Here is a 19207-nt window from a genome sequence, read left to right as displayed (position 1 = left end):
AAGTGTGTGTTTTTTCAAGTTCACAGAGATTAAAGTGGGTCATTTATTATTCAAGTGTATATACCTTCACTCGGAAATGTCACTTTATAACGACATATTCAAGGACATATGGTTATAATGACACATTCGAAATATTAGGAATTCACTTCAAAGAAAGAAAACTGTGAGCCCCTGTCGTTTAAGAATCACGGTTCAGTTGAATATAATTCGTCTTACCATCGCTCTTACGTCAAACAGTAATCATTTAATTGTAATTTCAATGAGATTCACGAATCTTATCGCCAGTATCGGTTTATTTATTTACAACTTCTGTCTTCTGCGTACTGGATTTAACTACTTAACGGCTACTTAAATCGTTTACACATATGACCATCTTATTTAATTAATCTTTATATCATTATGTATCAAAGCAATGATCGAAGGGAACTAGAATGTAAATTACCCAGTAATATGACAAGTACAGACTGTCATTTTTTGAATATTTTATGAACGTATGGCATTTAAAAATGATACAGTGTCACTGTCATTGTGCTACATACATCTATTCATCGGCATTTTTAATACGACTTAACCAAACAACCATCTATTTATTGAACAGCATAGACAATTAAGTCAATTGTGTAATCAACAAGATAAGGATTGATGCAAAGCATCAAAGGGCGTCGGGAATTTCAGTGTAAAAGGCACTCAATGAAGTTACATGAAACGATTTTTTTCTACTGTAAATATTAATATATTGGCCGATTATTTTAAACAAAATAGAAAAAGATACTGGTATATCCATTAACTATGATTTTGTGTTATAACCCCCAAAATAACCATTATCTTTGATGTTGTGTTATAACCCATTACAGTCACTACGTTATTGTCAGTAAGACCGGTGTAACACAATGATCGCAACCCCTTCTGCGAACTCCGGTGATGAACTGTATATAAACTCTGACTTTCACAAATGGCCGCGAATTGACCCGAAACCTTGCGGGTTGAAATGTAATGCAAGTAAGTACTAAATATGACAACATAGCCTTTAGTATAAACGCTTTTGCGCTGGTAATTCTCTGAAAATAAAAGGTGAACGCACAAACTGTATTTATGTCGAAAATTGATTGTAAAACTGTTCTATCTATTGAGCCTTTTCATTAGAGATAAAATTGTTTCATGCAGTAAAACAGTGTAACAAAGACGCGGATATGTTTCCAATGTTCTGGTGTTATACTCAAATCAGCCAATGGAATAAATGAAGTGTATTCATTCGTACCTAGCCGCGGGAAATTTTATTTGAGTATTATTGGACACTTACAAAGGTCAAGTCAGGGTGAAAAGCTGGCTTAATACAGCTTACGCCGATAAAACACGTATTTCCATACTAGTCTCCGCACTTCAGTGCGACGCCAATAATATTTACCGTTACAGCTTTATCGCTACGCGTGTTTTTTAACCTTATATTGATCGTACGGATTCCAAACAGGTGTCAACTCTCTTGAAAACCTGCCTTTGAAGACAGAATTATTGCTGTTATTTAATGTTTTACATTAATTTACTATCACGCTTATAGTCTGTGTTGACTCGTTCAATGCGTTCAATATTTATTATTATATTATTACAAACATAACCATATATACATGTTTTAAAATCGAGTTTGAAGATATAGCATAGTTTATCAATCCACAAATCAGGGTGCAGGATCACGTGTTTTGTGGTGTTCCCAATTAAGCGTTAATGGATGTAAACACACCGGTGAATTGTGCTTTTTTTCCAAATAACTTTTTAAAAAACTTACGAACTCCAACTTGTGCATAACAGACAGATGTTAATGTTGCCCAAGGCAATGTGAAATACATCAGAAGTACTATATCGAATGACCATTTATTCTTGATCTTTACTGCATTCATGAATACGGTTATGCTTCACGCAACGTGAAATTTTGTCACCGATTTCAGACGTTTCCAATGGTTGATTCTTATACTTTAAGATATCGGCACAAACTGAAAGAAAAACTGTCTGTTTTGCACTTAAAAGTTTTGCAAATGTATTGAAAAAACTTGAGATATATGCGAAAATAAAGTTGTTAACGGTGTGTTTACATTCTGTCAAGCCCGTGTGTAAGCCCCTGAAAACCCCGTTGATTCTACACCTTGATAGTATAGTTACTACGAATAGAGACTGTACTTATATGTGAAGAAGGTCGTTCGGGAAGAACGAGATGAATTGAAATAAACAAAATTATAAGTCTGACATGACATAATATTAGTTCGACACGCATACTAATAAGTAACTCATTGAGTAATGGGCTATCAAACGTGTTTGTAATTCATTAAACGGTCAACTAACATCTAAAAGAAATATAACAATGTATTAATTCATTAAATTGAAAAGTCTCAATTAATTTATTGAACGTGTTCGATTGAAAATATTGCTTTACCGCTGCTCTTTAAGTCTCCGAAATTATTCAGACACAGTCGATGAATCTGCATCTCACACAACAACAGTGCTATATATATGAGCCTTGTTCTGAGAAAACTGGGCTAAATGCATGTGCGTAAAGTGTCATTCCAGATTAGCTTGTGCAGTCAGCACAGGCTAATCAGGGACGACTATTTCCGCTTAATCTTGATTTTTGGCAAGGATGGACTTCCTTAAAACTAAAAATAACATAAAAGCGGCAAGTGTCGTCCCCGATTAGCCTGTGCAGACTGCACAGGCTAATCTGGGACGACACTTTAGGCATATGCATTAAGCCCAGTTTTCTCAGAACAAGGCTGATAAATACGGGCTCTGTTAATACGATTTAAATCAGCGCACATAAGAAGCCTGTCTCGAACAATCTACGACTGATCTATGAGACGTCACAACGCATTACTCGACCTAGAAATGGAGAGATTAAAAAATGTAATCAACATTAAAATGATATAATGCGCATCTAACAGTATATGCTCTGTTTATAGGTGTCTATCGCAACCGTTGTTTATTTTTGGTGTGTTCACTTCATATACACTTATATTTGTAAATGCAGAATCAACATACTAAAACAATATCCCAGAAAGAGAAAAACAAGGAATTTGAATATCAATCGTACTTTCGTTTTGACAACTGACGAAAGAAATGCTTCGATTTATGATTTGAATCTAAATTTAGTTTTAGTGCAGATTCGTTCATAAGACACAAAAACACTAACTCCGATCCTAATACAAAGACAGTTCCGCTCGGCTTAGACGACTTTACCGTCATGTTAAATATCGAATATGATATATATATGTTTTATTAACAACTGGTAGCAAAACGAGTTGCAGATAATCGGTCAGTTACCACATTTAAACTAACTCTTTAGTATATCCCTAGAAATAAAAGAAGATGTACTAGATGCAATATAGGAGTTATTGAAAACGAATATCATTTTGTGCTTATCTGTATTTATAGAGATCTGAGAAAAGCATATTTACCAAAATATTTCTTTCGATGGCCTTCCACGTTAAAGTTCAAACAATTAATGTCTTCTTCTGATAGAAAGACGATCATAAACCTTGCTAAATTTACCATATAAGCCTTCGATTTAAGAGCTTATAGGGATTAGTTTTATCAAAAGATATTTTCAATTTTAACATTCCAATTTTCAATTAAAAGGTTGTCGGCTTTATTTTTTTACAATTGTCTAAACTGCCAGTTGGATAAGTTAGCATTGAGCTAATGTGTTGTTTATTGTTATAATGGTGTCATTTTTCTTTTGGTGTATTACTGCTGCTTCCAGCCATTGTATAAGTCATTTTAGGTTGCACGTGTTAGATTCTTTAATAGCGTGTTGTATATGTTACATATATGAGTATATATATTTTGTATTATCAAGACAAAAATGTTTTTAGCTAAAAAAGTTTGTACATACATGTCTTTCAGTGTCTGTGCGTAGCATGCGTATGTACATATATGCTCATGTTAGTTATTATTTCCCCTGATATCGTCTACGGTTTAGTTTCGAATAGGCGATTTTAAGGAGGGGAACACATTTTTTTTCTTTTGACGCATCGTTTAAAGTTAGAAAAAAAAACATAGTAATAAACTGATTGTTTACTGTATTTTCGTTTAGTATCAATTCATAACCATGATATACCATACGCTTTATCTCATTAATTAAAGCATTTATGTCTTTTTTTCTACACCACCATTACATGTGCATGCATGTGTTCTTTTTGGCTATGTACGCATGTATTTGCCAATAAAATTGACTTGACTTGCCATTGCTTTTGACCTGTTAATTCTTTTCAGCTCAATTCAACAGTGAAAAATGCGCATATCTCTTTAATAATCCGATGAGAGGCTTAGGCGGATATGCTCTATAAGAAAAGTTATAATGTAATAAAATACGTACTTCTTTATAAGTATTTGTTTATAAATACGTGTATAAGATTAGTAGTTCGAACTATTTTAAGTAGTTGTTAATTGAATTGACCGGCTTTTCAAATATTGTTTCAGTATTCTTAGAGACAGAGTAGAAATCGGGATGTGAGTCGTAGGTTGGCTAAGCACTGTTCCTGTTTTCTCGCGTATTAATTTTAATATGTAATCATTTTTGGAATGTATTTTTCCGTAATGTATTAATTTAGTAAGCTTTGCCACACGCGTTTTAAAGACGATTCTAGGCAATTAAGTATTTTGTTATAAAATCACGCCATATGTACATGTTTATCGTTGTGTTTGTATTGCGCCATAACAGTGCGTTGATAAGGTCAATACCGATCGGTTAAAGATTTTATAGTCTGGAATACTTATTGGAATACGAAATAGTGTTCAAACAGCATGAGGGCCATCCAATATATAATTTGTATGCTGGAAATTATTGGCAAGTACTGATTTTCTATGTATTATATATATAAATAAAAATAATTTCTTAAATGTCTGCGGTGAAAACACAGGTAACGTTGTATTTAATGTGACTCGATTTTATGTTACATTATGTATGGAGCTTTTTTTTCGGAAAATGTTAGTAATTTAACGAGCTCAAATGCGTTTATAAACAATCAAGATTTCTACCAGTGCTATATCACTATCAAGTGGAATATTGAAATGTACGCGTATATGCTGAGGAATGTTTATGCGGTTGTATTCTTAATATGCTAATATAATTATTATATTTTTTTTTAATAATATGATGACATTATTCATATTCTGCCAAAGAAAAGGTAAATTTATAGCATGTTGTTTTGTTTTAATTTGAGAGAAATAAAACACTTTAAACAATTATATGGATTTCGCATATAGTAATAATGAAACTACGTCATCAGGTTTATGCCACAAAATATTTTAGAAAGCATGACAAGATTATCTGCAGATGAAAAATAAAGAATTTAAAATTAAAAAGACGCCTTCGATATTTGAGAATAATACTGTTTGGACTTCGCAATTTTGTGATGAATAACGTCGATTTATAAACTCCTACGCTCCAACGAGGTGGTCGCATATATTAACAGAAGATTTGATAGGCAATTAAAGGGGCATGTTTGCAGATAAAGAACATGTTAAATATATTGTTCTGTTTATGGATAATTAGCAATTTAAATCGATACGATAATAAATAGTTTATAAACGCTTTTCTTTGATGATAAGGAAATATGTATATTTCTTGTATATCGCTTGCACTACAAAACTTATGTACACATTCTGAATGTATACAGGTAGCATATTCAATATTGCCCCAAAATGCCCAGACGTTTTTTATAAATACTTAACCTGTTTTTTTTTCTTTTATAATTAATTAATATTCTTCAAAATATTATAGTTATGCTAATAAATAGAGCTAATGACAGTTTTACTTATTAGTTAATCTGATTACAAGTGGCATAAAATGCTTTTAAAGTATTTTTTGGGACATTTTAAGCAGGGTCATGTATCGCGGTAGTCTGTGCAAGTTTTAAAATCACTAAATCTCATTTGGATTTCATGTACGTTTTACTATAATATTCGATTAATTTCTTTTTAAAAGAAATATATAAACGAGTGCTGTATTATAACAAAAATTCATAGGAAAAATTAATTATGAGTACATTCAACGAAACTGAAACATGTCAATTACTTTTTCTATTAATTGTCTGTAAAGTTTCCAATTGTATAGACATACATTGGGTAAATTTAAATAAAATAGAGAATGAATAAATCATTGAGCTCAGATTATGGTATTGGTGTTCTTTATTGTGTCCATATAATGTGGCCAAAGTAAACAACATCAATACCATAATCACGATTGCATAAAACACATTGACAAGAAAGGGCTGTTTCATTTTTGTTTAAAGTAAAATAAAACAAATGTATAATAGCGATTTTTTACCTTTCTAGTGTCTATTGTCCAACCAGCATAAGTAAAGACCAATCATTTACATGCAAAATAAAGTTGCAATTCCTCTTTAAAAAAGCTCAGCTTATAGATTGATCACCACATATAATGTAACGGCAAATACAAAATATATCCAGATTACAATATATTAAATTATTTTCATTTGAAAGCGATCTTACTAATTTCAGGAGCGCGGTTTGTACTCGGTGAGTACACTGCCGCCTATGAAACAGCCATTCGCAGCAACACTGTGCTTGATGTAGGTTACGATCCTATTTCCCGTCCCAATTCTACCACAGAGGTCAAAGTCGGCATCGGCATCCTAGCTATCGATCAACTGGTATGAATAATACGCTAATTTACCATATTAAACTCTCAGCTTTTTTCTCTCGCCGTTTCCAATAAGTCAATGCCGCCATCGGCAAACTTGACATCGATTCACAGTACACTAAGTAACACGATTCATTTTCACGTTAATACAAACGTTTTAATAGGTTCAGGCTCACATATAATGTTTTTTTACCATAACAAATTCCACACTGTACTACAGTCTGAGTTAGACGTAATTTGTACAGAACTCGGCATATCTAGTATACGGCATCGCATATTAAAATATTGTTGCACTAAGAAGTTCGGCGTAGGACAATAATGGATAACATCTTTTAGACTCCCCGTGAAAACATGATAATCTTTTCCACAATATTGCAATACTCTTCTCAATTATATTGTTGCGGTTTTGTGACATTGGGTAAGCTGGAGTAGCAGCAGGAACACGTGGGGTAAGGATGGGGAATACATTTTGAACCGGGAGCGAGAACTGAACCCGGTTGCTTAGCATCAACCAATGCGCTCACCGAGGGAGTCACTGACCATATCATAAACAATTCAAAGATTCATATAGCCGCCAAAGTTACGGCGGTCTATTTAATGTTTATTTTAACACACCTCCACGTGCTGATTGATGCCTAATAATGTGGTTTTCAGGATCTTCTAAACCAGATGTTCACAGTCGCTGGTTGGATGGTGCTGGTAAGAATTCAACTTGCAACATCGAACTTTAACCAATAAATGAAATCAACCAGAAAATAAACACAAAGCGCATTGCATTCATGTTTTTTTAAGACTGCACGTCCAAGAATTTGAAGTAAATCGATATATATAAATAAATAGTTTACGTTTTGTTTGTCGAACAGCGTGACATTAACTTGTGTTTCAAATGACGTCGTTTCAGGAATTGAAAGCAACGTCGTGAAGATTCACGTAATAAAATTACCAATATTTTTCACTTGTAAACAGTACGTAGTACGGTCTTGAAATGCCTGACACATGGGCCGTTTTTTTCAATAAAATGCAGCGTTTTCATTACAATGCAAACAGTTGTAATACTATACAAATATGTACGATTATTCACATTTAATTAGGAACCATTTTTTTACAGAATGCTTTCCGGTGGTTTATACAGAAGTATAAGTGAATTAAAAGTGATCATTCACTTTTTTAAACAAAGGAAAATAACAGTGAAATTATCGATAATTTCACTGGTTTAATGTGAAATGACGTCATTTCCAGCAAAATCGTTTCAACTTTAAAAATGTAAATAAACGGCGCAAAAGCAAAAAACAAAAATAAAATATATTGGATTCGGTGTTATTTCGATTTTAATTCACTTCTGATCATATAATACAAAATAGTTTCACTTGTGGCGAAACTATTGTTGTCCTTTTTTGAGCACGATTACTTGTGAATTAAATTCTATATTCCGCCGAATCCAACAAATATTCTCTATATCATCGGTGCTTTAAGCAGCATTCCATTTATATTTTACATTATCGCCCAACCTTACAAATGAAACATTCAACGATATCAACGACAACAACGATATTGTACTTTTGAATTCAGTGAAAAAACAGAACGTTGGGCCTCTATGTATTGATTATGAATCTGCATGCTAAACATAGCGATTTCCAATCATGTTAGTAAGTGGTAAATCGATAAATATCGATAATGGGTTTGATAATTGAAAATGGAATGCATTTTAGAGATCACAAACGTATCACAAATGTGTGAGTTATTTTTAAATGAATTGAGTTGAATCCAAACGAGAGTTGTTCGTTTACCTTCAGGAATGGAGGGACGAGAGACTGAAATGGACCCCGGCAGCAGGGAATGGGAACATAAAGAGCGTTTTCTCAACGAGCGATATTATATGGAAACCGGAATTAGTCATAGACAATGCGTAAGTTGAATACTAAGGTAGCGATTCAAAAGCATTGTTGTTGATGATGATGATAATGATGATGATGAGGAGGAGGAGGAGAAGGAGGAGGAGGAGGAGGAGGATGACGATGATGACGATGGTGATGATGGTGACGATGATGGCGAAGATGACGATGATGACGATGATGATGATATAGATGATAATAATGATGATGATGATGATGATGATGATGATGATGATGATGATGATGATGATGATGATGGTGATGATGGTGATGATGATTATAATGTTGTTGATGATGATGATGATGATGATGATGATGATGATGATGATGATGATGATGATGATGATGATGATGATGATGATGATGATGATGATGATGATGATGATGATGATTATGATGATGATGATGATGATGATGATGATGATGATGATGATGATGATGATGATGATGATGATGATGATGATGATGATGATGATGATGATGATGATGATGATGATGATTATGATGGTGATGATGATGATGATGATGATGATGATGATGATGATGATGATTAAGATAATGATGATTAACATGATGGAGAAGGTGATGATGATGAAAATGATGATGGTGATGTTGATGATGATTATTGATTATGATGATGATGAATCTCCCTTTTGTCGTCCCCAGGTTAGATGACCTAGGCGTGATAACGGCAGACAATCTCAACCTTAGATATGATTTTGAAGGAAATGTGGAGTGGGAACCACCGGTACTTTTCAACGTCCATTGTCAGGTCAGTTTTGAGTGGTGTACAGTGGAATGTTAGTTTATGTGTCGGAATTACAGTTTTGTGTCGCCGTCGTCGAATGTCAGGTCAGTTGTATGTTGGCATTGTCGAGTGTTAGATAAGTAATATGTGGCACATTTAGTATTGGTTTCTATGGCAGTTGGTCCTCGACAAGTAACGATAGCGTTATGTTCGGGAGAAGTAGTACTTTCCTCACTATGGATTCTAGGTTGACGTGACGGTCATTAGCCAAGAGTAAAGCGTTTGTTAACAATTATACGGATTCTTCGGTTATTTTTCTTCTTCGGTTGTTGGATATAGGACAAGTAGCGATTTCGTAGTTTTTTATGGAGATAGTTATTACCTTACTATGTGTTACAGGTTGACGTGACGTTCTACCCGTACGACCAACATAAGTGCGCCATAGTTGTGATCGGATGGGGCTACACGGTTGAAGAAGTGGATCTAGCATTCCTCTCCCAGGCTATCAACACCGATGACCTCGAGTGAGTAATTACCCTAAAACTACGAATTAAATCACATTTATAACATGGCAAAATTACTTAACTTTGAGGCAGGCAATTCAAATTGTGTACACGGGAAAGGGATTCCTAACCTAAAATGTTAAGCGATTTATAATTACTTTACATTTAAAGCAAATTGATCTTAATCTTATATAAATGCTATTCAACAATATTATGCAAACAGTGCATTTTGTTGTATTGAAGATGACCATTCTTAGACTATTGATTCGGTTAACGTAACATAAAAAAGCCGTACACTGTGTAACCATCGTTGTTGATGGGGTGCGCACTTTTGTTGGTTTTTGACGTTTGATCTCCGCACAACGTTTTCATTCAGATTAGTAAAGAAAGAGATTGCCGCACACGTTTTTTTTTCATACGAATTACACGATAATTTTCTCCATAACACAAAGTTAACTGTTTAGTTCAATTCTTATGAAATATACAAAATGTAAGATGTATGGTAGTGTGGTTGTTGGAGCTTTATGTCATATCCTATAGTCTGAAAACATGAAGCCGTTCATTATGTTTAATACAAGGCGCATGTTTATGCTTTTACATACATTACATAAAGTATTATATCACAAGAATGCTATTAATACTGTTTTGAACCGCGCTCTTACAAAACGCATGTGTGTATAGTTATGTTCCAAATAAGCCTGACTGTGCAACCCGCATATGCTTATCAAGGACGGTTCCGCTTAGAATGGATTTTCGTTAACAATAGACTGTATTTTCACGAAAAGTCCCAAAAGCATTAGTATATGCGGACACCTGTTTGTATAGGTCCCTGGGACAGCATATAGTATTTAGGGACGACACTTCACGACAACAATCAAGCCCGTTTACTTCCCGCTTCTAAGACCATATGTGATATTCGACTTTCGTTTAAATAGACAATATATACATCGTCGACTTGTCCAATAATGTAACATTATCTAAATATAGAGCACACGGCGAATGGATTGTCAAGAAGACGGAGACCGTGAAAGCTGTGTTAGACGAAACCCTGGAAGACGGGACTAAACGCCAATTTCCAAAACTTGAGTTCTGGATAAGCGTCAGTATGTTTGTATTTTGTAGATTTGTAACATTATTAAATGTACAAGTATCGTAACAATTTAACGAAAATTCGAACTTCATGTATACAGGTCAGCACATACAATTGCGTTATATATTTTCAATATAAGTACGCTCCGAAACAACACAAGTTACAATTTAGTTATGTCACAATGCAACCAGTCATAATCAAACTGCAGTTGTCCTGAATGCATATTCTCTTCGCTCGTCATGTTTTGTGCAAACAGTTGTCGTCATTTCCAGAGCGGCGACACGAGTATTACAACCTCAACGTCATCATGCCTGTAGTAGTGACGTCACTACTGATCGCACTGACGTTCATCGTTCCGTTCGAATCAGGCGAAAAGCTCTCGTACATTCTCACGGTGTTTCTGTCCCTAGCCGTGCTCCTCACTATCACTTCGGACGCACTCCCGCCAACTTCAATCACGGTTTCCAATCTAGGTATGAATTGGTAACGAATACATTATATAAACATTAACTGAGCATGTAAACTCAGTTGGTACAGAGCCGGGTTAATAAAAAGCTAAATTGAAATATCATAATTTTAAAATGAAACGTGCTTTTTTTAGTGTATACATTCCTTCAACTTATCTATGTGTTTACAATTAAAAACTCTATTTAGTGTTTTGCTATAGTTTAACTGGACGTTAATGTTTCGAGATACACTGATCAACGTTCCGAATTACGGGATCGCCTCCATACCAGGTCATTTAACTTGTGTTCGGACTATTAACGACATGATTACTAGGGTAAATCTCTCAGATGTTAGTTAGTTTCGAAAGTATGAGCATTAAGTTTTAGTATAGAAACTATTGTGTGTACTTTAATTGTCAGTGCTGATATTACTGACGTATGGTTAAAAGCGCCGAAAATTTAAAAAAGAACACCATCGATTAATAATACATCACTCACAAAATTCGCCTTTATTGCAAAGGAACGCGCTTGCATATTTTAACGACACTTATTCGTTTTTTTGGTTTTGGTCCACAGCTATGTACCTCGGGGTCGTGACGGTCATGGCGGCGGTAGGGATGCTAATAACAGTCCTGCTGCTGATGGTCTACCACAACGAGGATGCTATCAGCGAGTCGACATCCATGTCAAGTAAATGCATTTTGATGATCGCCAGCATCGCCGCTACGTTCATCCGCTCGTTCAAAAAACACCTAATAGGGCGCCGGGCCACATCAAAAGTGGTAAAAGTGATGCCCGTAAATGGCCATGAAAATGCGGCCGAGAAAAAGCGCGTGAAAAGCGCGGAATCAGGCAAAGAGCGCGATGACGACGAAGATGCAAACGTAACCTGGCAGGATGTGGCTATAATTCTTGACAGATTCGTCTTTATTATTTTCCTAGCAGTGTCTGTCGCCATAAACTTTGGGTTTTTGATAGGACTCGTTGTTGGTGGAAACACGACTGCTCTATGATGACGTCACAACACGAACGATAACATCACGTATCACATGAAGTTATGTTCATTACCATGAACTATACTCTTTAATATCTATATATTTTTATAATTTATATTGAAGAGAGATTAGACGGAGTATTATTTGAATGAAAAGGGTTGGCAGTTTGTATGAACTCAAAAGTTCTAACATTATTCTCCAGCGAAAACATAGAGAATACTAGGTCGGTGCCGAATAAAGCAAAGTTTATTTTGCGAGGCTTAGAAAATCTGAACCACGAGCCTTGGCGAGTGGTTCAGATTTTCGTGCCGAGCAAGATAAACTTTGCTTTATTCGGCACCGACCTAGTATTCGATTTATCCCATCAATTTTCTTAATCGTAAATTATTTCTTTAAAAATAGAATAGGAAAATCGAACTAGACGGAAAATCCCAAAGATATTTTAAGCAAACATTGTTTCATAATTAATATCGTGTCGAGCCTCATACATTACAAAAAGATCAGTAACTAACCTGTTTTTCTGTTTATCATACCTCTACGTCCCCGATTTTTAAGAAATATTGAAAAAAAGACACTAAACAACTGCATCTTTAGCGTGAAACAACTTGCATTGTGTCGTATGACGTGTTAATAATGACGTCACGATTACGCGCACTTAATATTTGTAAATAATGTTTATTTGCTTTTTGAGTTGCACTTTGTGTTAAAAATATTTACATCTTGGTATCAAATTGTTTGTCTTGTTGAATCTGATTCGATTTTACTAAAAATGATTACTTTTTAGTTGATTCCTAGTAATATGAACATTCTTCGCCGCGCGTGACAGCTTTATTTCAGCACTGCTGAAATAGAGGAAAATTTATTCCACAGTGGTTTATTTCGACAATGCACGTCTGATGATGGGATAAAATACAATGTAAACATTCTTATTATAGTTGTTAAATAAACTTATGACGCTAAGCTATTATTATGTCAATGTTATAGTCCATCGAGATTGAATCTCTAAAAAGTATCCTGATTTAATAAAATATAATACTAAAACGTTATAAACATTTACCTTGGAATAGTGCAAATGAATCCAAATACAGTTTGTCAGAATAATTTCTTTAAAAAAAACGCATTTCATATATCCAGACTTCCTTAACTTTACCACAAACAATGATCGTGCGTAACATTCAATGATCAATGATTCAGTCATATATATCAGTATGACGGTTTCCATCTTTCAACGATTGTGACGTCTTTTCTTATGACCCTAACCTTCTTTATTCAAAGCTGAAGGAAGAACATTTTAATGATCGTTACATTCAATGATTTATGATTCAATAATCAATGATTCAATCATAGCTATCTGCATGACGTTTTCCTTCTTGCGGTGATTGTGACGTTACTCTGATGACCCTGACCTTCTTCATTCCAAACGGATCATGGCTCCGCTTCATCGTGGCACTCTACACATCATTCCGATCGACTTCAGCAGAGTCTCCAACACGGAACTAAAAAATGACAACACGCGTTTATGATGTCATACATACAAAACTCATTAGAAACTTATCAATATAAACATTTAACGGTTCATTTTTCAGTAATTATTAACAGCTCATGATTGCATAATAAATCAAGTTACTAAAAATAATAGGACAAATAAAAAATGACAACCCATACAGGCGGAAGAAACTATTTACGCTAATGGTCAATTATTTACACAACTACCGCAGTATATTTTCCAAAGCGAGCTTGATTTATTATCATATATATATATAAACTTACTTTCTACATGTTGACGCTTTTCGTATATATCCATTATATAATGATTGAATAATTTAAAGAGTTCTGTTCCCATTGTTATGTTTTGTGACATTACAAGGATTGCTTATATAAACTATAAAATGCTCAACGTTCTAATAAAATATAAGTATGGATGGTCGAGTGTTTAAGTGCAAATTTTTACTCCGATGGTCAGAAGTTAGAGATCATTTGAGGAATACTTGTTTATTTATTCTTTAACTTCATGTTTTAACTGGAAATATTTAGTTCAAGTTTCTACATTTATCAATTGAAAGTATTTAGAAACTAGCTCTAATACCTGTCAAAATCTGTCAAAAGGTCCCTTTAAAGGAATGCATGATGATAAAATGTATTCAAATGTGCCTTTTACTGGAAGTCCACTTAAAAATGTCAAACCTTCTTTTTTTTCTTTAAAATTATAATAATAATGTGTGTTTTGTTTGCTTGTTTTTTTTTTAATCCGTTTTAAAAATGTTTTTATATAAGTGGATTGTGTAATGTTTTGATTTCAAGGGGCGTAATATCATCGCTAAGTTCATTACACGAACACATTTTTCACTTGTATTTACTATAATTATGTTAATTTATGTTTTTTAATATATTAAATTACAGTTCGGTTCTAAGATAGTAACTTGTGTTTTAGCTCAATGCATTTATCTAATTTATTTTTAAAGTGCACATACGACCTTTAAATGCAGCTGTACGCTTCTGTAAATATACATAAACAAGCGTTATTTTTATATAAAAACATGAGTAAGCACATATGATAATTTGATCTAATCATCGATACAATTCATGCAAACGATATGTGTGTCAAATATAGTGTATTACTTCTGCGCAACAGGATGCATTGATTCCCTAAGTGGTTCAATCATTTTGTGTCATGGATTCAAACATGTATTGAATATCGAATAAATCAACGCTTTTAAGAAATGTGTCTGTGTTGGTTTATAACACACTCAAAATTATCAAATATTTTAAAATGTAAATGAGAGTGGGTTTGCGGATTAAAGATTAAGTTTCTTAGCAGTCAATGCTTAATTATGACTTCGCTTCAGTTTAATTGGGCAGTAATAACACATGAAAACGGGGCAGTTTTGTTACAGACTAAAACAATCGCTCTTTAAAAGTACATGTTTCGCCAAGGCAAATTATTAACCAACATGTTATGTTCAATAACAAACGACATGAACATTATCTGATAGTAAAAACTCGGTTGTCGTGTTAATGAACATTACAAGAAAGAAATATTTCTTATTAAAGCGAGATTTTACGATTTTGTCAAATATTAATTAATTTATATAAAATGTGTAAACAACATACATGTATTAAACATATATTTCAATGTAAATTAAAATAAAAGTTAAGAAGAACATGTGTCCAAAATGCGGAATAAGCCAGATATCTTATTCTTAAATCGAAAATGTCTGTTCAGTCGAATTCGCCAGCATGTAATCCATGCATGTACGATGAGAATCTAAATTAAGTTTAACGGTTAATTTTAAATTTCTGCAACGATATCTATTCATACGACACACAAACACGTACAAAAAAAACGAATGATTCGGTTATTGAAGGAACATATGTACGAAATATCTTCGTCACAATCTGCTCGGGACACTTATTTATCTTTGCTGCATTTTATGAAATGTATATTCAATGTATATTGTTTCTTGCCTATTTTGTGTTATTGTAACATATATTATCAATTTATTTCAATTTAATACATAAAAAAAATCGTATAATCTCGCTTTAATCTGTTCTATAAAAAGTCCAAAAAAAAGATTCTGCAACAATGATATATTATAAATTAATAATGTCTTGACTTGCCGCTTGGTTTACCTTTCTTCCTTAAATCTTACGAGCGTCATTGAGAAAGCCCGTTCTATTTTTAGAAACTACACCATACCGTTAATGAATGTTGCACGTCATGCGAAGAATTTATATGCGTCGTCGTACAACAGGTGAGGTATTTTAACTTTACGTAAAACGAATAGATTGCGAATATAATTGTTGTTTTAACGAATAATTTCGTTGTTTTTGTATCGTAGGAAGGTATACAGTAAATGAGCATTAGCCAACTGTGATATTCCGATGAGCTGTGTCGCATTCGTTGTTTGTATGACTTTGTATTTCTCATCACTTCCAATTCAACATGACACTTTCAACGAGTGGGATACAACTCACCGTAGCACCACAGCCGTGTTATATTCATAATTGTTAAAACAAAGCTAAGATATTAACAATACAATAGTTACAACTTCTGTCACATTCATATGAATGCTGCAATCTGATAAGTTAATTTGTTTACGTGACCGGTTTTTCATTTTCCGATGAATCCACTTCGTATGCAAATTAATACATAAATATTCATGACGCTACTTTCTGGTCATAAACAAGTTGCCAAAATGACGTTATGTTTTGCGCGAAACTTAATGGCGTTGTTTTTATTGGTCAACAGCGAAATGACGTTATATTTGTTGCGCGAATTTTAACGATATACCCATTTGAAGGAGATAAAACCGAAACTGAAAAGAGATTCATACGCTAGATTAAAAAGGGCTCTAATGACCCTTACCAAGATAGGAATTTCAGCTTTAAGATAATTTTGGGTTGTTATTATAAAAATTGAATAGCATTTCTGCATTTCATCGAGGTATGAACTGTCGGAAAAAATACACCTAACGGCGTTTATGCAAATTATGCGTAATTTTACCGACAGTTCATACACCGATGAAATGCAGACAAATGCTATTCAATTCTTTAATAAAAAGCTATTGGTAGAGTTACTAGTTTAGCGTCCTTCACTCCTAATAACTGTCTTAGTCTTAGTAAAATGATACTCATTTTCTTAGTTACTTGCTGGTGACGCTTTCATTATACCGGTGGATGATGTGCCACATAATACGTGTAGAAATTGAGTTTGAGTTTCTTTATATATTTCATGAAAATATGCGACTCGTTGTTAACATCAAAACAGAATCAATAGTGTTTTTATAGTTTCGACACGTGATCATTCATTTATGCGGATATCAACGATGTCCAATTAGCGATCTATGTATCAACAATTTAACGAAACATAGATTACCACGTTTAGGAGTTGATAATTATAAAGTTAATGGACTAAACAATATTAAACTATGAATCTAGTTGTAAACGGATTATGTTGTATATTTTATTGACGAATGTTTTGCCGTCTATTGTGTAAACAATTGTATAGTAACAAGAATTGTTTGCATGCACACTTTATTTTATGACAGTAATTCACTAGGCTGCAAAGCGCTTTGCAATCTTCCTTGCTGCTATTCTATTAAAGTGACATGGTATTCAAATAAGTCAAACATCTTTGATTATTTTCTGTCATTTTTCGGCGTATGAGCAAATTTCATCGGTTGAATGAATTACATACTACTGTCAATAAAACACGTTAATGCAGTTATTTAATGTATACACGATACAACTTTGTAGTATTTATTTTGATTGCGCTACGCGGAAAATGTGTCTCACGACATCGATACTAAGGTGCATTACAGACCGATGACATACGTACACAAAACTTAATGCTCACACGATACTGTGTTGCGTATACAAAGTCAAGTACCCAGTCCGCATAGGCTAATCAGCGGGACGACGCGTTCCGCCTAAACAATTTCATAAAAGCGGAAAGTGTCGTCCTTGATTATCATGTGCGGACTGCACAAGCTAATCTGAGGCGACACTCTACGCACATAGTGTAAACGACTTTTTCACAGAGCATGGCCCATGCGTATGTTTTTTTCAGAACATGAGAACATAATAGAACATACACTTTATTGAGACGTAACATATATACAACGTAGTAAATGCATACAATCAGACATGAAGAATAAACCAAATTAATAATACAACATGTATATTTGTATGTGTGTTAACAAGCAATGACATTTCGCATCGAAATAAAAGCAGAGATTAATTAGGATTGTAAAAAAGAAGAAACGTATTCAGTATGGATATAATTATCTATAACTTTTCACTTCCTATCAAACATATCAAATAATTTTGACAAAAGTACATTATTCACAAAATATCAATAACTCAAAAATAAAACAAAACCTCACTGCAAGTTGGCAGTTGACGCAGTTGGCAGTAGATAGATGACAGCAGACCGTTGACAGTAGACAGTAGACTATATAACTATAGTAGTATAATTGACAGTAGACAGTTGGCAGAAAGTAGTTGGCAGTCAGTAGTTGCCAGTTGACTGTTAGATGTTGGCAGTTGGCGGTAGACAGTCGGCTGACGTTTATGGAATTCCGTAGAATACTGTTAGGGCCATCGTGGTTACACATTAAAATCCACAGGGCGAGAACGCGATAGTGCGATGGCGACAATTCGACAATACGATGACGACAGTGCGACAATACGATGGCGACCCTGCGATCGGACACTAAAGTGTTCGGGGAAGACATGATGGACTAACGTTGATATAACAGTATTACTTCTAAGATGAGGAAGCCAAAACTGCCGTAAAAATATGATATCATGACAGAACGGAAATCGTTTCATGATCTAACCACAAATGTTTGCTGTACTCGGTCTGTCGATATGCAAATTGTTCTTGAAATACTGAATAGGCTATCGAAATCTGCCAGTTTACTATTAATAACACAGTTTGACTAAACAGTATTGTGCTAAGATTTTACATTTAAACAAAAAGGTATTTTTAAGACCCCATTATCAGACCACGAAACTTTGTGTGATTTATAGCGGACAGCGCAGCTCCTGGCCAGACTGCGCAATTTCGCAGACTGGGCTTGAGGCACGCTAACCGAAGTGCCATATGACCAATTTTTGCTTGACGCGGCTCGAAAAGTGTGATTTGAAAGTGTCTAAAGCGAACTGCGTGTTTATCAAATATCAAAATACATATATTTCGATGGTGAAAAAATCATTACCAAAATCGCCAATGGAAATGTAAAAGAAATGTCGTTTGTCGAAACACTCAAGGTTTCCTATAAACGGTACTATATTCTACTTAAAAAAAGTCATCGCGAACGGGACAAGAGACAAAGAAGATTTTCTTGAAGACTTCTCTGAAGGATCGTCCAGCGGAATGG

The 19207-nt window shown here is 34.2% G+C and overlaps 1 protein-coding gene across 1 annotated transcript; it reads left to right on the top strand.

The window, feature by feature from the left end:
* The first annotated feature begins 6133 nt into the window (after nucleotides 1-6133).
* Nucleotides 6134-12547, top strand: LOC127849213 (neuronal acetylcholine receptor subunit alpha-2-like). The gene is made up of 9 exons (XM_052381933.1): nucleotides 6134-6161; nucleotides 6508-6659; nucleotides 7304-7348; nucleotides 8443-8555; nucleotides 9208-9313; nucleotides 9689-9813; nucleotides 10780-10895; nucleotides 11155-11355; nucleotides 11905-12547. Exons 1-9 carry the CDS (start codon nucleotides 6134-6136, stop codon nucleotides 12339-12341), a joined length of 1323 nt encoding a protein of 440 aa, XP_052237893.1. The 3' UTR covers nucleotides 12342-12547.
* The last annotated feature ends 6660 nt before the right edge of the window (nucleotides 12548-19207 follow it).

Source organism: Dreissena polymorpha, chromosome 10, assembly GCF_020536995.1.
Source record: "Dreissena polymorpha isolate Duluth1 chromosome 10, UMN_Dpol_1.0, whole genome shotgun sequence".
NCBI classification, from domain to species: domain Eukaryota; kingdom Metazoa; phylum Mollusca; class Bivalvia; order Myida; family Dreissenidae; genus Dreissena; species Dreissena polymorpha.
Note: the sequence above shows the minus strand (reverse complement) of the source record. Positions and strands in the feature narration are given on the sequence as shown.